Consider the following 26,665-nt stretch of genomic DNA (forward strand, 5'->3'; position numbering starts at 1 on the left):
CAAGTTAACTTAAATGTAAGATGGGAAAGACAGAGCTTATTTAATAGGATGCATAACTGTTTTTGCCCTTCTATAAATCTTCATGCTGTACTTTATAATTTAGGCAGCATGTTCATAGTCGAAGTCCCATTTATTATTATATTTGCCAACTACATATATGCACAGGTGCAAAGAAAAACTTCCTTGCAGCAGCTTCACAGGACATAGCATCCTACAGTATCAGTGGCATTCACAAGAAAAATATAAACAAACATTAATTGTATAGGAACACACAATTAGAACAAGACACAAAGGCCACTTTAGTGTAATGTGTTCATAGTTTTGCTAAACTGTGGTTAGTAGAATTTTGCCAGTTCATTCAAGAACCGAATAGTTGAAGGGAAGTAGCTGTTTTTGAATCTGGTTGTGTGGGATTTCAGGATTCTGCACATCCTTAAAATAGAGGGTTATGTAAGACATATGGGCTAGATTGATCCCGGAGCAGTTTAAAAGGTTGGCACAATATCATGGGCAGAAGGGCCTGCACTGTGCTGTAATGTTGTGTTCTATGCGCAATAGTGGATGTGAGAAGATGGCCTGGCCCAGATGGTGGGAATTTGTGATATTTGATTACCCACAATGCAATGTCCAGCTGCTCTTGGAATAAATAATATAACACAGCTGGCTGGCACGTATATGGTGCAAAATATTACATCAAATGGTTTAAAAAGTTTCATTTAATAAATACTGCAATGATGTTTCAAGGAAGCCAATTATTAAGTGTAAACTATGAATTTTTTTTCTAGATTAAAAAAGGATTAGCTTTATTGGTCACAGGTACATTGAAACTCATCATTTGTACACCAAATCAGCGAGGATTGCGTTGGGGGCATCCTGCAAGTGTCACCACGCTTCCGGCACTAACATAGCATGCCCACAACTCACTAACTAACCTGTACATCCTTGGAATATGGGTGGAAACTGGAGCACCCGGAGGATATCCACGTGATCACAGGAAGAACGGACAAACTCCTTATAGACAGTGGCAAAAACTGAACCCCGATCTTACGGCTAATGGGTGGACTACTGTGCCTAGTACTGTGGGACTTCAGGCTTCTGTACCTCCCACCCGACAGTAGGTGTGAGAAGATGCCCTGGCCTAGATGAATGCAAAGTCCAGGTGTGCTTGAGAATACATGATATAGCACAGCTGGTTGGCAGATATATGGTGAGAAATATTACATCATCTGATTGATGTTAGTATAAAAATTTCTTCTACTAAATACTACAGTGATTTTTTTAATAAGGAAGCCAAATGTTTATGCAAAACTGTGAAATAATCTCTTATGCTCTGTTGCAAATCAAATCATGATTCTGGAAAAACAGGAACTCTCCATAAACACAACTTTTAAAAAAATAACAATCTCAAATAGGCTGCAAAACACATCAGAAAAGAAAGCCTGCAAAGCTGACCCTCTGAAATGAAAGCATTGGTGCTGCATAAACCCTGCAGGTCAACAGACATGTGCAAAGTGGAAGATGTGTTACACATTCATCATGACTAAACTTGGCTAAACAAATTCACATTGAAGGTGCAAATGTTTGGAATTAATTCCAAGAGGGGTGAAAGAGCTGATGGATATAGTCATTGCAACAGCTTTTCATGAGCTTTGGCTTAGAATTAGTACGAGAGTGCTCTTATTTTTTAAGTTGGATTTTGAACAGATGGTTTGAAAGGATCATATGTTTTCATGAAAGTTAATGTCCTTCTCTTTTCAGCTGGGCTGGAGATACTGCTTCTATTTTAGGTATCAACAATATGGCCACATAGTGATTTCAAAAGGCCTTAACTGTCTGTCTATCTGTCTAGGGTAGTGGGATGGAGATACATCTCTACCAAAGGAGGTGTAAGGTGCTCCTTATCTCCACTAGCCTGCAGGTCGCCCTTGAGTAAAGTGTAGCACCTGCTCAGCCCCCACACCCCCCAACCAGAGTCACGTGAAGCTGTGAGAGCAGGTGGTGCATATCACAAGTCCTGGTTATGCAACAACTAACGTCAGGCAGACAATCTCTGAAGAGTATTGATAATGGCTGGTGCCACCTGTCTGGTAAAGACACTGCCCAGAAGAAAACAATGGCAAACTACTTCTTTAGAAAAATTTGCCAAGAACAGGCACGGTCATGGAAAGACCATGATCGCCCATGTCATGACATGGCACATAACGAATGAACGATCTATCTAACCATCTATCTATCTAGAGGTACAACAAGGAATAGGCCCTTTTAGCACTCCAAGTCACTCTGTTCATCAATCACCAACTTAACCCTAGCCAAACCATTGGACAATTTACAATGACCAATTACTCTCCTAACCTGGGAAGACACCAGAGCACCCAGAAGAAACCCATGCGTCGACGGGGAGGATGTACAAGGCTCCTTACAGGGGATGCCAGGATTGAAGTACAAACTGATTGAAAACTTACGAACTGTAATAGCATTGCGCTAACCAGTATGCTATGATGGCATCCATGGTTTAGCCAGGATTCTTCTTCTCCATTCAGCTTTCCTGCCCTGTAAGGCACTGGTAAGCATGAATTCCAGAGCAATGTAATGTCATCTAAACATTAGATAAGTATCAGAATCAGGTATATTATCAAGAAGTTTGTTGTTTTGTGACAGCAGTTCAGCACGATACATAAAAAGTTACTATAAGACATATATATGTATAGGAACAGAATTAGGCCACTTGGCCCATCGAGTCTGCTCCATTTTCCATCTCAGCTCCAATCTCTTAGCTTCTCTCCCCATGTTCCTTCCTGCCCTGATTAATCAAATCTCTCAATGACTTGCTCTCCACGGGCTGCCTGTGGCAACCAATTCCACAGATTCACCACTCACTGGCTAAAGAAATTCCTCCTCATCTCTGTTTTTAAAAGGACATCCCTATATTATGAGGCTGTGTCCTCTGGTCCTCGACATCCCTCCCACACCCATCATAGGAAACATTATAGAAACATAGAAAATAGGTGCAGGAGTAGGCCATTTGGCCCTTCGAGCCTGCACCGCCATTCAGTATGATCATGGCTGATCATCCAACTCAGAACCCTGTACCTGCTTTCTCTCCATACCCCCTGATCCCTTTAGCCACAAGGGCCATATCTAACTTCCTCTTAAATATAGCCAATGAACTGCCTCAACTGTTTCCTGTGGCACAGAATGCCACAGATTCACCACTCTCTGTGTGAAGAAAATTTTCCTCATCTCGGTCCTAAAAGGCTTCCCCTTTATCCTTAAACTGTGACCCCTCGTTCTGGACTTCCCCGACATCAGAAACAATCTTCCTGCATCAAGCCTGTCCAATTCCTTTAGAATTTTATACGTTTCAATAAGATCCCCCCTCAATCTTCTCAATTCCAGTGAGTATAAGCCTAGTTGATCCAGTCTTTCTTCATATGAAAGTCCTGCCATCCCAGGAATCAATCTGGTGAACCTTCTCTGTACTCCCTCTATGGCAAGAATGTCTTTCCTCAGATTAGGGGACCAAAACTGCACACAATACTCTAGGTGTGGTCTCACCAAGGCCTTGTACAACTGCAGTAGAACGTCCCTGCTCCTGTACTCAAATCTTTTTGCTATGAATGCCAACATATCATTTGCCTTTTTCACCGCCTGCTGTACATGCATGCCCACCTTCAATGACTGGTGTACAATGACACCCAGTTCTCGTTGCACCTCCCCTTTTCCTAATCGGCCACCATTCAGATAATAATCTGTTTTCCTGTTCTTGTAACCTAAGTGGATAGCCTCACATTTATCCACATTAAATTGCATCTGCCATGAATTTGCCCACTCACCTAACCTATCCAAGTCACCCTGCATCCTCTTAGCATCCTCCTCACAGCTAACACCGCCGCCCGGCTTCATGTCATCCGCAAACTTGGAGATGCTGCATTTAATTCCCTCGTCTAAATCATTAATATATATTGTAAACAACTGGGGCACTGAGCCCACTAGTCACTGCCTGCCATTCTGAAAAGGTCCCGTTTACTCCCACTCTTTGCTTCCTGTCTGCCAACCAATTCTCTATCCACATCAATACCATACCCCCAATACCATGTGCTTTAAGTTTGCACACTAATCTCCTGTGTGGGACCTAGTCAAAAGCCTTTTGAAAATCCAAATATACCACTTCCACTGGCTCTCTCTTCCCCTATCCACTCTACTAGTTACATCTTCAAAAAATTCTATGAGATTCGTCAGACATGATTTTCCTTTCACAAACCCATGCTGACTTTGTCCGATGATTTCACCTCTTTCCAAATGTGCTGTTATCACATCTTTGATAACCGACTCTAGCATTTTCCCCACCACCAATGTCAGACACATCGGTCTATAATTCCCCGGTTTCTCTCTCCCTCCTTTTTTAAAAAGTGGGGTTACATTAGCCACCCTCCAATCCTTAGGAACTAATCCAGAATCTAAGGAGTTTTGAAAAATTATCATTAATGCATCCACTATTTCTTGGGCTACTTCCTTAAGCACTCTGGGATGCAGACCATCTGGCCCTGGGGATTTATCTGCCTTTAATCCCTTCAATTTACCTAACACCACTTCCCTACTAACATGTATTTCCCTCAGTTCCTCCATCTCACTAGACCCTCGGTCCCTTACTATTTCCGGAAGATTATTTATGTCCTCCTTAGTGAAGACAGAACCAAAGTAGTTATTCAATTGGTCTGCCATGTCTTTTTTCCCTATGATCAATTCACCTGTTTCTGACTGTACATTTGTCTTGACCAATCTTTTTCTTTTCACGCATCTATAAAAGCTTTTACAGTCAGTTTTTATGTTCCCTGCCAGCTTTCTCTCATAATCTTTTTTCCCTTTCCTAATTAAGCCCTTTGTCCTCCTCTGCTGGTCTCTGAATTTCTCCCGGTCCTCAGGTGTGCTGCTTTTTTTGCTAATTTATATGTTTCTTCTTTGGACTTGATACTATCCCTAATTTCCCTTATCTCCATATCCACTCTATTAAGGCCTTTCAACATTTGATAGGTTTCAATGAGGTCACCCCTCATTCTTCTGAATTCCAATGAATACAGGCCCACAGCCATCAAATGCTCCTCATACGTTCAAACAAGAGGAAATCTGCAGATGCTGAAAATTCAAACAACACACACAAAATGCTGGTGGAACACAGCAGGCCAGGCAGCATCTATAGGGAGAAGCACTGTTGACGTTTCAGGCCGAGACCCTTCGTCAGGACACTTCTCAGGCCTTTTACTCACAGAATCACTACCATGAACCTCCTTTGAACCCTCACCAATGCCAACATATCCTTTCTTAGTTGAGCAGCCCGAAACAACTCACAATACTCCAAGTGAAGCCTCACCAGTGCTTCATAAAGTCTCAACATTACATCCCTACTTATATATTCAAATCTTCTCAAAGTAAATGCTAACATCGCATTTATCTTCCTCAACACTTGTAAATTGTACAAGGCATTGGTAAGGCCAAATTTGGAATATTGTGTACAGTTCTGGTCACTGAATTATAGGAAAGATATCAATAAATTAGAGAGAGTGCAGAGATGATTTACTAGGATGTTACCTGGGTTTCAGCACTTAAGTTACAGAGAAAGGTTGAACAAGTTAGGTCTCTAGTCATTGGAGCGTAGAAGGTTGAGGGGGGATTTGATCGAGGTATTTAAAATTTTGAGAGGGATAGATAGAGTTGATGTGATTAGGCTGTTTCCATTGAGAGTAGGGAAGATTCAAACGAGAGGACATGATTTGAGAGTTAGGGGGCAAAAGTTTAAGGGAAACACGAGGGGGTACTTCTTTACTCAGAGAGTGATAGCTGTGTGGAATGAGCTTCTTGTAGAAGTAGTAGAGGCCAGTTCAGTTGTGTCATTTAAGGTAAAATTGGATAGGTATATGGACAGGAAAGGAGTGGAGGGTTATGGGCTGAGTGCGGGTAGGTGGGACTAGGTGAGATTAAGAGTTCGGCACGGACTAGGAGGGCCGAGATGGCCTGTTTCCGTGCTGTGATTGTTACATGGTTATATGGTTATAACACTGACTCAACCTTTAGGGAAGCCTGCACAAGGACTTCCAAGTCCCTTTGCATCTCAGATATTTGAACTTTCGCTCCATTTAGAAAATAATCTATGCTTTCATTTCTTCTCCCAAAGCAGCCATATACTTCTTGACACTATAATCCACCTGCCACTTTTTTGCTCATTCTCCTCATCTAAGTCCTTCTGTAGCTCAAAACTACTTTCCCCTCCACCTGTCTTCATATTCTCAGCAACCTTGGCCACAAAGTCATCAATTCTGCCATTCAAGTCATTGAAATATAATGTAAGAAGAATCAGTCCCAACACAGACCCCTGTGGAACACCACTCGTCACTGACAGCCAATCAAAAAAGGATCCCTTAATTCCCATTCTTTACCTCCCGCCAATCAGCCAGTGCTCTATACATGCTGGAATATGTCCTGGAACACCATGGGCTTTTAACTTGTTAAACAACCTCATGTGTGGCACATTGTCAAAGGCCTTTTCAAAATCCAAGTACACAACATCAACTGATTCTCCTTTGATCCCACTTGTTATTTTTTCAAAGAATTCAATAGATTTGTCAGGCAAGATTTTCCCTTAAAGAAACCATGCTGTCTATAGCCTATTTTATCATGTGCAATATCAAATATGTAAAAAATTAAATAAATAGTGCAAAAAGAGAGCAAATAGTGAATATCATTCTCTGTTTAGAATGATAATGGCGGAGCAACAGAAGCTGTACATTAAACATTGAGTGTGGGTCTTCGGGCTCCTGTACCTCCTCTCTGATGGTAGCAATGAGAAGAAGGCACATCCTGAATGGTGAGGTTCCTTAGTGACGGCTGCCGCCTCCTTGAGGTTTTGAAGCCAATTGAAGTTGTCCAAGTTGATATGGAGGCTGGTGTGCATGATGAAGCTGCCTAAGTGATTATGCCGGCTGCACAGGGTGCATGGTGGAAACCCGCATCAAGGAGTACAGGAGTTGTATCCGTTTGGGCTACCCAGAGAAATAGGTGGTAACAGAACACTGCATTCTCAATGGCCATAGTATTGACTTTGACAGCACAAAAGTACTGTGATGCTCCATTGCGTTTTGGGACCACCTGCTGAAGGAAGCCATTGAAATCAAACTAGAGGAAAATAATTTTAGCTAAGATGAAGATCTCGCTCTAAGAACTGGAATTCAATTGTAAATGAGATGGGACAATGGAAATCTGATTGGATGAGCACTAACTAATCAGAAGGGATGGACGACAGGGGTATGTATACCACCGGAGTAGACATGCCTCGGCATCATCCTTGATGAAGAAGACAGAGTTTATCGTCAAAATGTCAGTTAAAATCAATACGTGTACCCAGCTGGAAGCCCAAGAAGTGCTTATTTGTCATATATGGCAAGAAAGCATTGGATCCTTTTTCAATTTGTTTACAGCTTATAGTTACTCATATGTAGCTCTGCTAAGGATGCCCGCAGGAAAAAAATCTCAGGGATGGATGTGGCCACCCGTACGTACTCTGATAATAGATTTTACTTTGAACTTCCTTGCAAGAAATTTCTGCTGCATAGAAACAGGCCCTTTAGCCAATCCAGGCTGTGCCGAACTATCACTTTGCTGAGACCCATCGACCTACAGCCAGACTGTAGCACTCCATACTCCTCCCATTTACGTACTTATTCATATTTCTCCTAAATGTCAAAATCAAACCCACATCTATCACTTCCGCTGGCAGCTCATTCCACACTCTCACCATGTGGCATGGCAGATGTTCTGCATGGGACTACAAGAAACTAGAGTTGTGGACACAGCTCAGCACATCAGAGAAACCAGCTCCCCTCTCTATGGACTGCCTATACTTCCCACTGCCCCAGTAAAGCAGCCAGAATAATCATTCACCCAGGACATTCTCCCTTCTCCCCTCTCCCAGCAGGCAGAAGATACAAAAGCCCAAAAGTATGACCCACCAGGCTCAAGGACAGCTTCTATCCTGTTATCAGATTCTTGAACATCTTAGATAGATAGATAGATACTTTATTCATCCCCAAGGGGAAATTCAACATTTGTCCAGTGTCCCATACACTTATTGTAGCAAAACTAATTACATAAGTATTTAACTCAATATAAATATGATATGCATCTAAAATCACCCTCCCAAAAAGCTTTAATAAATAGCTTTTAAAAAGTTCTTAAATAGTTACTAAAGTGCATTGAGTGTACAATAAGATGTACAGATGCATGATAAGGTGAATTCTTAGCCTCACAATCAACCTCGTTATGATTGTGCACTTTATCATTTACATTTCTCGGCAGCTTTTACATCTTATTTGGCATTGTTATTTTTAATGATTTTTTTTATTGAGATACAGCACTGAATAGGCCAATCTGACTGGAAGGACATGAACATACCGCAAAAAATTGGGGCTAGTATGGTTGGCATACACTGGTTGGGCCAAGTGGCCTGTTTTTGTACTGTACTGCTATATTACTCTAAATATGGTTGTGTATCAGAGGTAGCAACATAGATTAATGAGGAATAATTAAATCTAAGGGTCTAAAGGTGGGGAAAGATGCATTGGATCCAAGGTATGGGAAGTGAAACTTGGGCTTAAGCGTTCATTGTATGCTGTGTCGTATGACATGGGAGACCATGGTCTTTCCATGACTGTGATATTTCTTGGCAAATATTTCTACAGAAGTGGTTTGTCATTGCCTTCTTCTGAGAAGTGTCTTTATAAGATGGGTGACCCCAGCCATTATCGATACTCTTCAGAGATTGTCTGCCTGGTGTCGGTTATCGCATTACCAGGAACTTGCGATATGCAACACACACAAAATGCTGGAGGAACTCAGCAGACCAGGCAGTACCTATGGATAACAGTACAGATGACATTTCAGGCCCAGACCCTTTGGCAGGACCAGTATGCACCAGTTGTTCATATGACCATCCATCACCTGCTCCAATGGCTTCACGTGACCCTAATTGGTGGGATAAGCAGGTGCTACACCTTGCCCAAGGGTAACCTGCAGGCTAGTGGAGGGAAGGAATCAGAACCGGAATCAGGTTTATTATCATCGGCACGTGACATGAAATTTGTTACCTTAGCAGCAACAGTTCAATGCAACACATAATCTAGCAGAAAGAGAAAAAATAATAATAATAATAAATAAAATAAAACATAATAATGGGTTCAATGAGCTAGCACCTTACACCTCCTTTGGTAGAGACATATCTCCACCCCACCACCCAGAGACTTGGATACCTGAGTAAGTATCAGGCATGACTGCATTAAGGAATGGTAAGTTAACCAAGTGACTTTCTGTATGGTGCTTACAGCATAATAGTGCACTGGGAAGACAGTGATGTTGTCTGATTGCCCAGTAATACTGATTTCTGGGGCTCTTGGTTCAAGTTCCCCCAACTGAGTAGAACTCCATTTCAGGTACAAAAGCAACACCCAAAGTATATGATTTATTTTCTGTAAAGTAACCTAGAAATAACGGTTACTGAGTTTCACTCAAGGAAATAAATAGTTTCAATCGCAAAATGCTGTAAACGGCCATTATGCGATTGAATTTCTAAGCAATAGACTTTCAATGTGCCCACATGTAAATTGAATAAATTACAGCTGTGCATGGATGTTGCTCATACAAATGAAACATAACTTCTTGATCTGCTGAGTCTCGATCACTGCAACAAAAATGTACTGATTACCATATTTACCAAAAATATGCATTTTCAGTACTTAGATTTTACATTTCCAACTTTTGCGGCAAATTTTGATGTTGGTATTTCTAGGCTGCTCTATTATACCATTGTAAGTGCCTTTAACAGTTCATTACAAACCATCTTTTTGACCCTGAAGTACAGAACTAGACTGAGAAGTGGCAGATTGAGCTCAATCTGGAAAAGTATGAAATGATCCACTTTGGAAAGTTGAACGAAGGTAGAATATGGGGTCAATGGCAGGATTCCTAGCAGTGTGGAGGAACAGAGGGATTTGGGGTCCACGTCCACAGATCCCTCAAAGTTGCCATGTAGGTTGATAGGCTGATTAAAAAGACCTTCATTTGTTGGTGGACCTGGTTCAAGAACTGTGAAGAAATGTTGCAGCTCTGTAAAACCCTACTTAGACCACACTTGATAATATTGTGGTCAGTACTGGCCACTTCTTTATAGGAAGAACATGGAAACATTAGGGAGGCTGCAGAGGAGATCTACCAGGATGCTGCATGGATTAGAGAACAGGATAGTATTGACACTGCCTGACCTGTCGAGTTCCTCTGGCATCTGCTGAATCTCTTGTGTTCTTATTTTAGCCTTTTAACGTTATTTATTTATTGAAATGGCCATTGATAGGTTCAACGAGCTAGCGTTTTTCTCTTTGGAGAGAAGGAGGATGAGAGGTGACCTGATAGAGGTGTACAAGATGATAAAGTTCAAAATTCAGAGTAAATGAATTATCAAAGTACATTAACGTCACCATATACAACACTGAGATTCATTTTCTTACAGGCATACTCAGTGATAGAATCAATGAAAGACCATACCAACTGGGTGTACAGCCAGTGTGCAAAACACAACAAACTGTGCAAAAACAAAAAAGTAATAATAATAATAATAACAACAAATAAATTAGCAATAATTATCAAGAACATGAGATGAAGAGTTCTTGAAAGTGAGTTCATTAGTTGTGGCAACAGTTCAGCGATGGGGCAAGTGAAACTGAAACTCCTTTAAATGATAGGCATAGATCAAGTGAACAGCCAGAGACTTTTTCCTTGAATGGAAATGGCTAATATGAGGGGACGTATTAAGTGTTGGGAGGAAAGTAAAGGGAGAATATCAGAGGTACTTTTTTTTGAATACAGAGTTATGAAGGACCCCACACACCCCTCATACAAACTCTTCTCCCTCCTGCCATCTGGCAAAAGGCACCGAAGCATTTGGGCTCTCATGACTAGACCATGTAACAGTTCCTTTCCCCAAGCAATCAGACTCAATACCCTGATCCTGGACTGACACCAACTTACTGCCCTCTACTGCACCTATTGTCTTGTTTATTATTTATCGTAACGCCTGCAATGTTTTGTGCACTTTATGCAGTCCTGTGTAGGTCTGCAGTCTGGTGTAGTTTTTGTGTTGTTTTACGTGATTCAGTGTAGTTTTTGTATCGTTTCATGTAGCATCATGGTCCTGAAAAACATTGTCTCGATCTTACTGTGTACTGTACCAACAGTTATGGTCGAAATGACGATGAAAAGTAACATAACTTGACTTTAATACCATGTCAGGGTGACTCTGTAGTGGTTAGCGTAGCAGTTTACACCGCCAGTGACTGGGATTCAATTCCGGCGCTGTCTGTATGTTCTCCCTGTTACGTGAGTTTCCTCCAGGTGCTCCAGCTTCCTTGCACATTCCAAAAATAAAGACATTCAGGTTATTAAGTTGAGGGCAGGCAATGCTGGCACCAGAAGTATGATGACACAGGCGGGCTGCTCCCAACACATCCTCGGACTGTTTTGTAATGTGTTTCAATGAACAATACATGTGGCAAATCAGAATCAGAATTAGAATTAGGCTTAATATCACTGCCATATGTTGTGAAATTTGTTGACTTTGCAGCAGCAGTACAATGCAATACATAATCACAGAAAAAAACTGTGAATTGCAGTAAGTATATAAAGTATAAGTATACAGTTAAATTAAAAAAGTAGTGTAAAACAGAAACAAAAATGTAGTGAGTTAGTGTCCAAGAGTTCAGTGACCACTCATAAATTGGATGACAGAGGGAAAGAATCATTGTGTGCATCTCTTCAAGCTTCTGTACTTCCTACTTGAAGGCAGCAATAAGAACAAGGCATGTCCTGAGTGGTGGGGGTCCTTAATGATGGATGCCGCATTTCTGAGAATGCTAGGGAGGCTAGTGCCCATGATGGAACTGACTAAGTTTACGACTCTCTGCAGCTTACTTTGATGCTGTGCAGTAGCCCCTACCCCCACCCCACTCTCACCACCATACCAGACAGTGATGCAGCCAGTTAGAATGCTCTCCACAGTAATCTTCATCTTTAGTCTTGTTTTTAAATAGCAACAGTGATGGATCCTGTCTACAATTTAATGTACTCAGTGGCCACTTTATTAGGTATACCTGTACACTAATGCAAATATCTAATCAGCCAGTCATGTGGCAGCAATTCAGTACATAGAGGCATGCAGACATGGTCAAGAGGTTCAGTTATTGTACAGATCAAACATCGGAATGGGGATAAAATGGGTTCTAAGTGGCTTTGATGATGGAATGATTGTTTCTGCCTGACAGCATGGTTTGAGTATCTCAGAAACTGTGCTGAACTGAAGTCTATGAACAGCATTCGAATGTATGTGTCTTTTTTGTCCAGGTGGAGGGTGATGGCAATGGCGTCGTCTGTTGAACGGTTGGGACGGTACGCGAACTGCAGGGGATCCAGTGAGGGGGGCAGCAGGGTCTTGATGTGCCTCATGACGAGCCTCTCGAAACACTTCATGACGAAGTTCAACACTTCGTGAGTGAAATGGGACGGTAGTCATTGAGGCAGGACACTGAAGACTTCTTTGGCACGGGGACGATGGTGGCGGCCTTGAAGCACTTTGGAATGACGGCACTGCTCAGGGAGATGTTGAAGATGTCAGTGAGAACATCTGCTAGCTGGTCTGCACATCCTCTAAGCACTCTACCAGGAGATGTCCAGCAGGCGGCGCGGCACAGCAGCAGCTGCTTTTCAGACCTGGTGTTACTTTAATTTAATTTTGAGGCACAATTTTTGATTAGGGCACATGGATAATAGAGCGACTATCTACCATCGCCAGATACTGCTATAATACAGAGATCATCCAAAAACAAATCTTCATGAATATCTGCTGGTTAAATTATGCAACCTCAGCTTGCTGAGGAGATCGGGCCTACAGTCCTCAGATTCGCCTGATGCTGGTGGCCGGAGGTGGGACGTCGTAAGCGATGTGCGAGGAAGCAGAAGCGAGGCGAGCGGGCAGGGGTCCGTGCCAGGCAAAAAGCAAACCCTAGCCGGCCGGCTCTCCCGTCCTTTCTGCTCTCCAATGTCCGCTCCCCGGACAATAAATTGGACTACATCCGACTCCAACGAAACACTCGGCGGGAGTATAGAGTCTGCTGTGTGTATGTTTTCACGGAAACACGTCTCACCGACGAAATCCCGGACGCCGCCATTCAGCTGGATGGGCTCGCCTTGTTTCGAGCAAAACAGCTGATCACCTGAGACTTTCATGCACAACAGTCTTTAGAGTTTACTGAAATGGTGCAAAAAAAAATCCAGTGAGCAATAATTCTGTGGACAAAAACATCTCGTTTTTGAGAGAGGTTAGAGGAAAATTATAAGACTGATTCAAACTAATAGGAAAGCAACAGTAACTTAAATAACCGCATGTCATAACAATGGCATGCAGAAGAGCATCTCTGAACACCTACATTGATCTTTGAGGTGGATGGGCTACAGCAGCAGGAGACCATAAACAATTCAGTGGCCACCTAACACATAAGGTGCCTAATAAATTGCCACATAATGTATATGCTGGTGAAAACACATAACCTGGAATACTGAGTTTCTGAGTAAGTGTAAAGTGTAAGGTTAACATAATATTATACATTCCATAGTTTCCTCTTTGCCTACCTCGTGTTCTACTTCTTTGCCTACTTCTCCAACTAGTGAGAATCTGTCAAATAGATATTCACAAGGGTGGTAATTTAAGTCTAACAGCATTTGATGTGTCCAAAAAAGGCTTCACCATTCCAAACTTTAGTCTGGCATTTTTAATATGTGTCATGGCAGCATAGTAGTGTAGCAGTTAGAGTAACAGTTTACAGTGCCAACGACTGGGGTTCAGTTCCCACCACTGTGCAAAAGGTATGTCACATGTACATTGAAACATCAATACATGCAGTCAATGACCAACACAGTCTAAATTGACCTAGGGACAGTCTACTAGCATTTGAAGCATCCACAAAATCTTTGGATACTTCTAAACTTTAGTATGGCATTTTCAATGTATCAGCATGGCCCTAGAGCAGAACTGAAGTGTCTGTCAGTTAGTGCATTAAGATCTCTGGGATTGGAGAGAGCCCACCATTTACTGATACAAAAGCTAGAAACACAGGTAAAGATAAGGATAAAAAAATAGTTTTACTTGTCACATATTCACCAAAGCACTGAAGCGTACAGTGAAATGTGTCGTTTGCACCAACAACCAATGCAGTCTGAGGGTGTGCTGAGGACAGCCCACAAGTGTTCCCATGCTTTCAGCACCAACACAGAGTGCCCACAACTTACCAACCCTGACCTGTAAGCCTTTGCAAGGTGGCAAGAAAACAGAGCACTCAGAGGAAACCCAAGCAGTCGGGGAGATGCACAAAATCCTTACAGACATCGACGGGGATTGAACCCAGATTACTAACACTGTAAAGCATTTTGCTAACAGCTACACTATCATGCTGCCCAGTCTATGCCGCTGTGCTGCCCAATCTCGGTCTTAATTATAACTACAGGTCAGTGATTCATAGATTTATTTGTGGACTGATTAGGAATGTGTTTTTATTTAATCCCCATTGATATTTGCATGCACGCACAAGAAGTGTGTCATGTTTGGGAAATGTAGAAGTGGTAGAGGCAGGTTCGGTATTGTCATTTAAAGTAAAATTGGATAGGTATATGGACAGGAAAGGAATGGAGGGTTATGGGCTGAGTGCGGGTCAGTGGGACTAGGTGAAAGTAAGCATTCAGCATGGACTAGAAGGGCCGGGATGGCCTGTTTCCGTGCTGTAATTGTTATATGGTTATATGATTAAAGACACACTTTAACATCTTTTATCATCCAGTGCTATTGTGGGTGCTTCCATTCCCAGTACTGAGTGTATACTGTAGATTCTACACTTTGCGAGGCCTCATGCTGAATTAAACCCTGTTCTCTGGAGCAGGTAGCATTTAACTAAATGTTCTGAATACAATGGATTTGGCAAATATTGCTTTTATATGAGCAATACCCATCAGTCATCTATTAATCCTGGAATGCATATCTATTTTATTTTATTTTTTACTTAGAGGTATAGTGCAGAGCAGGCCTGTCCTGCCCAATGAGCTATGCTACCTAGCAACCCACCTATTTAACACTAGCCTAATCACAGGACAATTTACAATAACCTATTAACTGATTATTTCAAGTTCAAGTTTAATTGTCATTGAACCATGCGTGAATACAGCCAAACAAAACAGCGCTACTCCAGGGCCAAGGTGCAACACACAGTACCAACAGTCATACACAGCACAAGGCACGTGTAAGATATCAGTAAAATACAATCAAACAAACGTTGTCCAGGACCCTGAATCCATGAGTGCTGTAGCACTCTGCAATCAGACACAATACAGCTTGTCTTCCGCTGAGTGAGCACCGGGGGGGGCAGCACTGACTCCAGTGTGGACGTCGCATCACACTGCCTCCAGTGCAGTGCACCAATTCTGACGCCTGTCTCCCAGGTGGCTGTAAACAAGCAACACCATGACTTGAGGCCGAATCTTTGCTCTGATTGAGCCCAAGCAGCTTCCCTGCCATCTACCAATAAGTTAGTTATTCAGACTTGCAGCATTCCACATTAACAATGTCTGACAGGGTCTTGCAATCACAAGAAAAGTGACTAAGATGATTGCTCACTGATAGACCACACACCTTCTTCGCACATCGACTCTTCCAACACCTCCCTGTTGCAGGCAGCAGCATGATCCACACCAAGTCCAGCTCCTTCAGTTTCTCCTCAAATGAGTGACTCACTGATGGGGATATACTGGCAGTACTTTAAGTTCTTCATGTCCAGCAGGGTCTTGCAATTGTAAAATAAAACATTTAAAAAGGACAATAACATCTTTGGCTGCCCCTGTAGAAGTCGCTGCGATCAAACATGTCGCCATCTTACTAACCAATATGCATAATATTAAACCTTATCAGTAGTGGAGAGGGCAAGCGATTTCAAGTTCCTGGGTGCTAGTATCGCTGAGGGCCTAACCTGGTCCCAATGTATCAACGCTGGAAGAACTCAGCAGGTCAGGCAGCATCCGTGAGAAAAGAGTAGCCAACGTTTCGGGCCGAGACCCTTCATCAGGAATTGGGGGAAAGAGAGGGCCGAAGCCCAGTAATAGAGATAGGGGAGGGGGTAGGGCCTAGAGGCGCCAGGTGGAAAACCAATCAGAGGAAAGATAAAGGGGGGAGGGGAGGGGATAAGCATGAAAGAACTGTAGAGATAAAGAAGCAGAAAGTTGAAAGGGGAGAGAGGCTCTCTATCTGTATTACTGGGCTTCTGAACCTCTCTTCCCCCCCATTCCTGATGAAGGGTCTCGGCCCGAAACGTTGGCTACTCTTTTCTCACGGATGCTGCCTAACCTGCTGAGTTCTTCCAGCATTGTGTACATGTTCTTTGATCCACAGCATCTGCAGTTGTATTTTTGTGTCCCAATGTATCAATGCAGCTATAAAGAAGGCAAGACAGTGGCTATATTTCATTAGGAGTTTGAGGAGATTTGATATGTCACCTAAACAAATGTCTACAGATATACTGTGGAGAGCATTCTACCTGGCTGCATCAATGCTTGGTATGCTACTGCACATGATCGATGTAAGCTGCAGAAAATTGTAAAATTAGTCAGCTCCATCATAGGCACTAGTCTCCGTAGTATCCAAGACATCTTCAAGCAGCGATGCCTCAAAAAGGTGGCATTCATCATTAAAGACCCCATCACCCAGGATGTGCCCTCTTCTCATTGCTGCCATCAAGTTGGAGGTACAGAAGCCTGAAGGCACACACTCAATGATTCAGGAACAGCTTCTTCCCTTCTGCTATCAGATTTCTGAATGGACATTGAACCCATGAACTCTACCTCATTACTTTTTATTTCTGTTTTTGTATTAATTTTACTTAATGTAATGCAGAGATTTTTTTTATATTACCATGTATTGCTGCTGCAAAACAACAAATTTCACAACGTATGCCGATGATATTAAACCTGATTCTGATTTGTCCTGAGAATGTTAGGCAGATGGAAGAGCTAACTAAAATGTTTCAGTAAACTTTATGCTTAGGATAATATATGTTTGCATTTTCACTCACAAAACTCACTCCACATGGTACTTTTGCACAATATAAACAAAAGCAAAATAGACAGGATATGCAGGCCTCATGTGATAGAAAATTCCAGATGCTCTCCAGCAGCCACACCTCAGCGCTGGTGCCAAGTGGTGCTCGTGTCAGCCTTATTGCTGACATATGACTCAAAAATATATTAGCCAGGAAAAACAACCAACGGATAGAGATGGACAGTGCAAGAGTTTGCCAAAAAAATATTGGAAATGTATGCATGGTATGTGTCTGGTTTGCGTAACAATAAAAAAGGAAGACATTATGAAAGTTGGAAATAAACGCATAAAGTACTGGCAAATCACAGCTGGCAGGGCAGCAACTAGCAAGCTGGTGGGGGATTAGCGTCTGTCCTAGAACCATGGATGTTCAATCGATGTATAGAAGCTACCTTATGTATCTATACAGTATTTATTGTGTTTTTTATTATTATGTTCTTTATCTCATTGTGTCTTTTTTCTGCTGCATTGGATCTGAAGTAATATTTTGTTCTGCTTTACACTGTGTACTAGAAATGACTTTAAACAATCTTGAATCTTGAAAACAGTAGGCCGAGCAGCTTCTGTGAGGGGAAATAAATTGTCTATGTTTCCATTAAAGATTAGGCTTTGTTTGTGACATTTACATCAAAACATATAGTGAAATAAGTCATTTGTGTCAACGTAATGACTTCTGGTGCCAACGTAACATGCCCACATCTCATTAACCCTAACCTTTGTACATCTTTGCAATGTGGGAGGAAAATCGAGCACGTGGAGGAAACGCACACAGCCCTGCATCAGGCTTTCGGGTTGAAATCCTGTGTCAGGTTCCTTCGACAGAAAAATAGAATTAAACTTTCAAATTAGTGCTCCTTCATTTAAACTGCAAGTCATTATTTGCAGAAATAATGGTGAGAGGCAGGATCAGGGTACTGAAGTAGATGACTGACCATTATCAGAGGTTAAATGGTCTGCCCCTGTCCCTTACTCTATTTTCTAAACTGCTATGCAGCACATCTTCTAAAGTTATGGCAACATTTTCTTACCAGTTTCTGCTCAAAAAGCTGACATTACCACGTCAAAGTTCAAAGTACATTTATTATCACTCCGTGGTGAATTTATTAAGCCGTAGCCAGGAGAGAGAATGCAAGGGAAAACTCCAAAACAGGTTAAAGCACTGAGGCACAAGAGTTGAAAATGAAATCTTCATCCCCACTGCTCCATGCCAGGCAAGGTCACTCACCTGAGCTCATACTGTCTGCCTGCATTTGGCCCATCTCCCTCGCTTCTCGCTACTACCACTGGGTGAGAGGTGCAGGAGTCGTGGGACCCACACCACCAGATTCAGGAAAAGTTCCTGCCCTGCAACCATCAGGCTCCTGGACCAGCACAACACCATCTCTCGGCTCAGCACTAAACTTGCAAGGACTCTGCAGCTCATTTCCCCAGAGTTATTTATCTACTTTTATATTGTTTGGATGATTTGCCCTCTTCTACACATTGGATTCTTGTCAGTTTTCATTGTGGACAGTTTGTCATGGATTCTACTGCATTTTTTTTGGTGCCTGAAAGAAAACGAATCTCAAGAATGTCCTGCCAAAAGGTCTCAGCCCGAAATGTTGACTATACTTTTTTCCTGCTTGAGTGTGTGTTGCTTGGATTTCTGTCATCTGCAAATTTTCTCATTTCTCGAGGTTGTTCTTCCGATTAACTGTAAATGAACAAAATCAGTGCAGACACCTTGTGGAGATAAAGGACTGCATCCTCCAAATACACACAAAATGCTGGACGATCTCAGCAAGCCAGGCAGCATCTGTGGAAAAGAGTACAGTCGATGTTTCAGACTGAGACACTTTAGATGCTGCCTGGCCTACTGAGTTCCTCCTGCATTTTGTGTGTGTTGTTTGGATTTCCAGCATCTGCAAGCTTTCTCTTGTTTGTGATTGGCTTCCTCCAAATCTTCATTTTTGTTGCAATATTCAAGATTCAAAGTACATTTATTATCAAAGAATGTACAAATTATACAACCTTGAGATTTGTTTGCTTACAGGTGGCCACAAAGTAAGAAACCTGAAAGAACCAAATTAAATAAATAAAAATAAAAGACCAGCACCCGATGCATAAGAGAAAGGGGTTAAAACATAAATCATGCAACTAATTGAACAACAACATTCTGATTCAAATCGACTCCTCAGATCCAAACTCCAAAGCTGGTCCAACGTCGCACTTATCAGTTCATCATATTAGTGGGCACGAAGCACAGCAGCCGGATAGTGGTCAGCACTCAGCGCCATGAAGAGAGGAGTGACCATTGCAGAGAGCGAGCAAAATTGATTCTCGGCCGGGATCCCAACACCCTGCCTTTTCAGTTTTTGTAGCGCCTAACTTGTTGAAGTAGTGAAATAGTTTCATTTGCATTCCTGGCACCTCCAAGCTTGAACGCTTGAAACCACATTAAGCAAAATAGTTCTGAATTGTCTTACTACTCATTTATCAACAACTATTAGAGGCAATAATCACTGCTTTTTGAACACAACCTCACACAACTGATGCTGTTTAAAAATTGTTCACTCTAAGCACAGTGTAGTGTCTAATGGCCACGCAAGTGCACATATTTGACACTAGCTAGAAACTGTTTGTCAACAGTCTCCTGCCTCAAACGAGGCATAATTGTCTTTTTCTATCAGATTCCTTCTTCTTCAGCCCTTTAACTTCTTCATCTGTCACCTCCCAACTTCTCATTTTATCCCCCTTCACCTGTCTTCACTTATCAGCTTCCAGCTTGTACTCCTTCCCCTCCTCCCAGCTTTTTATTTTAGCTTCTTCCCCCTTCCTTTCCAGTCCTGTTGAAGAGTCTTGGCCTGAAACATTGACTGCTTATAGATGCTGCCTGCTCTGCTGAGCTCCTCCAATATTTTGTGTGTGTTGTTCTGGATTTCCAGCATCTGCAGAATCTCTTGTGTTTAGCTCTTTTTCTCTGATTGGACGGTTCAAGAGACTGCCTCCTCAGTGTCCATCAAAGTAAAGGTTACATCACTCTCTTCAATCTTTTCTCACTTCCAGGAAGTTGTCTTTCTGTTGTCTGCAACTGTCCTTGTGGTAGTTCAAAACCAGCCCATCACATTCAGAGGGTCAGATGCAGGTAAAAAGAACTCACACCATACCCCGATAGGAAATGAGGTTTTATAACCTCATATGAGACCTATGGTAGATTAAGAAGCTTCAATCAGCTTTCTAAGGTCTGTCATGTGTTGCTGCATAGGATTAGTAAAAGCTGCAGAAAGTTATAAACTCTGCCAGCTCCATCATGGGTACCAGCCTTCCTAGCATCCAGGACACCTTCAAAAGACAATGCCTCAAAAAAGAAAGCATCCATCATTAAAGATCCCCATCACCTAGGATATATCCTCTTCCCATTACTACCAGAGAGGAGGTACAGGATCCTCAAGACACACACTCAATGTTTCAGAAACAGCTTCCTCCCCTCCGCCTTCAGATTTCTGAATGGACAATGAACCCATGAACGTTACCTCACTACATTTTCCCCTCTCTTTTTGCACAACTTATTTAATTTGTTTAATATATACTTCTTATTGTGACTTATAATTTTTATTATTATGTATCATAATGTATTGCTGTTACAAAACAACAAATTTCACAACATATGCCTGTCAAAAATATTCAGATATGGCCCAAGCACTGCGAGAAGGACACTTGAAGCAGGTGAACAGGTCACTGACTTTAATGAGAACTGATGCAGAATTTAAAGGAAAAGGAAAACAATAAAAGTTAGGCTAACATGGCCGTTAACTGTAACTGTCAGAGTGAAAGTTAAAATGCCAACACCACAGCTGGAAGCAATAACTAAATTCTAAATGAATACCACTCCTCACAGTGTCTGTCGAAATGGTAGTTTTCTTTCTCAGACAAGGATGAGTGCAAGCAGGGAGTGTAAATGTTGCTGTGCTTTTGGTCAAGTTTCAACAAGACTAGAACAACAAGAAGGGAGTTAATGAAACAGTAATTAGCTGAGACATGCATAATGACGAGCATGATTGTTGAACCTGATGCACAGCCCACCAGCATGGGCACATAGACCTCATTATGACAATGCCAGTGATATTAAACCTGATATTGATTCTGAATCAATTCCATACAAATTTCAATACTTGTACTGCTGAAACAATAATCCACAAGTTATTACAACAAGAACTGTGCTGTAATGTTCCAAGTATCATTGATATACAAAGGAAGACAAAGGGTTGGAATTTCTTTCACTTTCATAAGCTCAGATTCTTTCCTATGCTAACCCTGGCCTCTTTTTCTTCTAAGTTCACCTGGCTGGAGTTTACTTTATTTCTAAAGGGCCCCTTCATTTAAAGACTGCATTAGCACAATGAAAAGGGTTAAATTGCGATTATGCTCACTCCTGGTGAAAGAACCAAGGGCTCCTAAATAATGTACCAAAAAAAAGTGCTGATTTTAGGGAGGGAAGTGTCAATGAGGAGAGGAATCCAGCAACATGCAAATGCTTCTATAAAGAAGGGAATGGCCCTGAAATGCAACGCTCTCTGATTTTTTTAAAACAGCTGTGTGGACCAACCTTTGCTCTGAGAGGAATTTTTTGTTTGCCCCACACCCCAAAAACTGCACAGCACTTCACATTGACAGCATATAAAAGAAAATTACAACTGTGTGGTAACAAAAGTCAAGTGCATGGGAGCATTTCAGTTACTGCGCCGATGAGCACCCCTGTAGCTTAGAGGGGACAGTGCTGAAAGGCAAGTGTCTTGGGGACAATGGAAGCAATCTGTGAAGGAATCACTTCATTATGAAATAAAACATGGGTTGGTGAACTAAACATAGAACATAACAGCACAGAACAGGCCATTTGGCCCATGACATTGTGCCAACCTTTTAACCTATTCCAAGATCAATCTAACCCTTGCCTCCTACATACGTAGTGCTCCATTTTTCTATCATCCTTCACTATCTAAAAGCTTCTTTAATTACCCTAATGTATCTGCCTCTACAACCACCCATGGCAGGGCAATCCACGTACTCACCATTCTCTGTGTAAAAAAATCTCTGACATCTCTCCCTACCCCTTCATTCCATCAACTTGAAATTATCTCCCCACCCCTTGTATTAGCCACTTTCACCCTGGGAAAAAGTGTCCAGCTATCCAAAGCTCTGTAAGGAGGCTTTGTGAAAGTTGATTCTAATCTGAATGGAGTGAGGTGAGATACAGGGCAGTTCTTCATAAGACAGAAGTTTCTTCCCCCCTCCCCCCAAGTAGGGAGCTTTGGATGGGGATCTCCATTAATAACTACTGTGAATTTTTTACTTATTGTTGTTTAGTGGGCAACACAGAGGAGCTCAGAAAGCTGACAAACAACGTGAATATTAATTTCTAATCTAAAACCACATCTGTGCTGTTTCAACAGAGCAGAGAAACCAATAAGGTTCTGATTAAGATGTCTGAATTCCCTACAACATCTGTTGTACCACATGCATACAAAGGACAATTTTGAAAGAGGAAACTGAATTTGTAAATTTTAGAAATCTTTAAATATGAACTCACTATGAGTGTTAAATATGGAAACCTCTTCATGCTGTTATTAAAATGCAAGTGTGGAAATTGATTTTCGTCTCTGTATGTTTGTTTAAATCCAAGTTCAATGAGTCTGAATGACCAGGCTGTATTATCAGGACTACCATCAGAACAGTATTTAGTGAGGTGCTGTGATCATTGACATGGCAAACGATTTGAAAGCTCAATACAAGTTCAAAGTTAAAAGTTCGAAATAGATTTTATTATCCAAGTATGTCTATGTCATCGTGTACTTCCCGAAGATTCATTTGCTTGCAGGTGTTCACAGTACAATAAAGACATACAATAGAATCAATGAAAAACTACACACAATGATGGAATGACTTGATACATACTTGTTTGTATTGTTTTATTAAATTACCAGGCACTTCTTAAATAAAAACATCAGTTGAGTTGTTGCTTTTCTTAAAAAAAACACACACACACAAGCCTGCAGAAATCACAAGTGCACTTCATTTACACTGATCAATTTTACCCACCACAAACACAGGAGATTCAGCAGATGCTGGAAATCTTGAGCAGTACACAAAAAGTGCTGGAGGAACTCAGCAGGTCAGGCAGCAGTTATGGAGGGGAATAAACAGTCAATGTTTTGGGCCAAGACTTTTCATTAAGACCAGCCCATTTTTGTTTTACCCAATAATATATTTAATCACTTATTCAGTTAATTTCACTAATTTTCACTTGTTTTTTTTTCAATGTTTTGTTTACAGAGGAATTTTCTTCTTACTCCAAAATTATAATTAGCTCACATTTTTGAAGAGGTTTGTAACCTCAGCTAGCACCATTATAGGCACAATCTTTCTACAATCAAAGGCATTTTCAAGAAATGAAAGGTTAAGAAGTTGACATCCATCACTAAGGACTGGGATACTACCACCAGGGAGGCCTGAACATCCACACACAATGATTCAATAACATATTCTTTCCCTCCATCATCAGATGTTGAAAGCTCCATGAACACTACCTCATTATGCAATTTTTTTAGCAGTTACTTATTTTGTAATTTATGGTAATGTTATGTTTAGCACTGTAACTGCTGCCACTAAACAAATGCCAATCCTTACCTTCCCCCACCTTCTTATTCTGCCTTCCTTCCCCTTACTTTCCAGTCCTGTTGAAGGGTCTCGACCTGAAATGTTGACTATTTATTCCCAACCATAGATGTTGCCTTTCCTGTTGAGTTCTCCCAGCATTTTGTGTGGGTTGTTCAAAATTTCCAGCATTTACAGAATCTCTGGAGTCTAAAATTTCACATCTTATAAGACAGTAATAGAACCCTGATTTGGATATCTCAACCCTTCAACACATTGCCTAGTTTTAGGCAATTCCGTGCACAACCTTCCATTGTCAGGGACCCTGCCATCCAGCTCATGCTTTCTTCTCATAGTCCACCGAAGGTGTTGTAGGCTAAATCAAAGATGGTGACAAATCAGCATACGGGAGGGAGGTGGAAAATCTGGCTGAGCGGTGCCACACAACAACCTCTCATTCAATGTCAGCAATTATTAAGTTCAGGAGAAGGAAACCGGAGGTCCATCAGCCAATCTTCATTGGAGGATCAGAGGGTCAGCAACTTCAAATTCCTCAGTGTTATTATTTTGAGGAACTGTCCTGGACTCAGCACATGAGTACAATAATAAAGAAAACATGGGAGCACCTTTACTTCCCGAGAGGACTGCGAAGATTCAACATAACATCTAAAACTTTGACAGGCTTCAATAAATGTGTAGTGGAGTGCATATTGACAGGTTAACACCAGCAAACAGCACGGGAACAGAACTTAGAATACAGGCTTCCCCACTATCTGAAGGTAGAGCGTTCTTGTGAAACTGTTTGTAAGCCAAAATGTTGTAAAGCGAAGAAGCAATTACCATTAATTTATATGGGAAAAATTTTTGAGCGTTCCCAGACCCAAAAAATAACCTACCAAGTCATACCAAATAACTCATAAAACCTAAAATAACTCGAACATATAGTAAAAGCAAGAATGATATGATAAATATACAGCCTATATAAAGTAGAAATATTGTATGTACGGTGTAGTTTCACTTATCAGAAAGGGGAAGACAGTGAGCCAAATTCAATTTGGAGAAAAAAATCAGCACATACACGCATATGCACGTACACGCCTATGCACATACATGCATGCGCACACAACTGCCCGCACAAGGCTTCCTGGTCATGGTAGTCTTTCTCGAGGTAAATACACGTATAAAGCGGGCATCTTTTTTTTTGTAAAAGCGAAAATCCTTTTTGGTTAGCGAAAACAGGTACAAATGTAGGTCCTTTGTAACATCAAGCTGTCATAAAGCGAACGTTTGAAAAACGGGGGCCACCTGTACACAATTCCAAGTGGCCAAGAGACAGGGTTATCACTGGCAAACGGCGCTGGTGAATGAAGGAGCAGGAGGCAGGCAAAACTTTTCTTGACACAGGGCGTTGCTGGAGCTGAACGGCAAACACGAAACAGGCGGCAGACAAAACTTCTCTTGACACGGTGAGACAGAGTTACACAGGTAAACCTTGGTACTGAAGTAAAACTTAGAATATACAATCCTAAGTGCAGGAACGTTAATTACCACACTGACTGAAGCAACGGTCTGGCAATGGATACAAAGCCTGGGTTTTTATGCTGCAGGTTTACATGGGAATCAGGTTCCATAATCAAAGAGCCCAGGAGAATATGGGGAAAGGGAATTAGGAGAATAAGAGGAATTAAGGTTTGGGACCATGACAGTAATGTCATCCCATCTTTGAGCACATCTACACGGAACACTGTCGCAGGAAAGCAACAGCAATCATCAGGGACCCAATTCATGGTCTCTTGTCACTGTTGCCATCAGAAAGAAGGTACCAGATTCTCAGGATTCACTACCAAGTTCACAAACAGTTATTATCCCTCGACCATCAGGCTCTGGAACCTGAACTTCATTGGTTCCATCACGGAACTGTTCCCATAACCTACGAATTCACTTTCAAGGTCTCTTCATCTCATGAACTCAATATTTATTGCTTATTTATTATTATTATTTCCTTCATTTTTGCATTTGCACAGTTTGTTGTCTTTTGCACACTGGTTGCCTGTCTTTCATTGATTCTATTATGGTTCTTGGATTTATTGAGTATGCCCACAAAAAAAGAATCTCTAGGTAGTATATAGTGACATATACGTACTTTGATAATAAATCCACTTCAATAACCATAAAAACCAACTTAGGTCATCTCCTTTCCAAGTATAGTACTTCAGATACATCCATCAGTATAAAGCAATAGTCAATTGTTGCAATCTTAATATTGGAAAAGACAAACACATTGAGAAAAACTGCACATATCTTCCAGCAACCTCTGCAGAGATAAGCTAGTAATTATATTGTGTGTACGAAGCACAATGTTTATGTTACGAGTCTAGTAAACCCGAGTCACAAGTTCAAATCTTACAAGGACAGCTTACAATTCAGTTACTTCCATACATCTGCATATAATATATCACCATTAATGTTGATCGTGAAACCACAAAGCCCTTGTAAAATCCATCTGGTACACTGATGTCTTTGAGGGAAGGAAATCTGCTGTCCTCCCCAGTCTGTTCTATGTGTGTCTCCAGACCCACAGCAATACTGTTGACTCTTTACATGTCCTCTGAACTAGCTAGGAATCGCCAAGTTCAAGGATGACATAGGATCATAAAATATCCCACAACATAACGAAAAGCAGCTCAGCTGAAAACCAGAGTAGATGTGCCACATTATTTGCCTATCTCTGTGGGAAGTTACATAGTTCTGGTTCATTTTCTAAATAAGAACTTGGTTTTACTAAAATGATTCATCAGTTAAACCATGGGC

General features: G+C 41.5%; 1 protein-coding gene across 7 annotated transcripts in view; it reads right to left on the minus strand.

The window, feature by feature from the left end:
* The window catches only part of sugct (succinyl-CoA:glutarate-CoA transferase), a 515,386-nt gene that overhangs the window by 256,627 nt on the left and 232,094 nt on the right, over positions 1–26,665 (minus strand). Inside the window, exon 13 of one of the 7 annotated variants that reach the window (XM_059984518.1) lies at positions 15,837–15,917. The exons of the other annotated variants lie outside the window; for them this stretch is intronic. Within the exon in view, the coding sequence (XP_059840501.1) occupies positions 15,852–15,917 (66 nt within the window). The 3' untranslated portion in view covers positions 15,837–15,851. Of the gene's footprint in view, positions 1–15,836; positions 15,918–26,665 lie in introns of those variants that run through there. 7 annotated transcript variants of the gene reach the window in all.

The sequence above is a fragment of the Hypanus sabinus genome, chromosome 1 (assembly GCF_030144855.1).
Source record: "Hypanus sabinus isolate sHypSab1 chromosome 1, sHypSab1.hap1, whole genome shotgun sequence".
Taxonomy (NCBI): domain Eukaryota; kingdom Metazoa; phylum Chordata; class Chondrichthyes; order Myliobatiformes; family Dasyatidae; genus Hypanus; species Hypanus sabinus.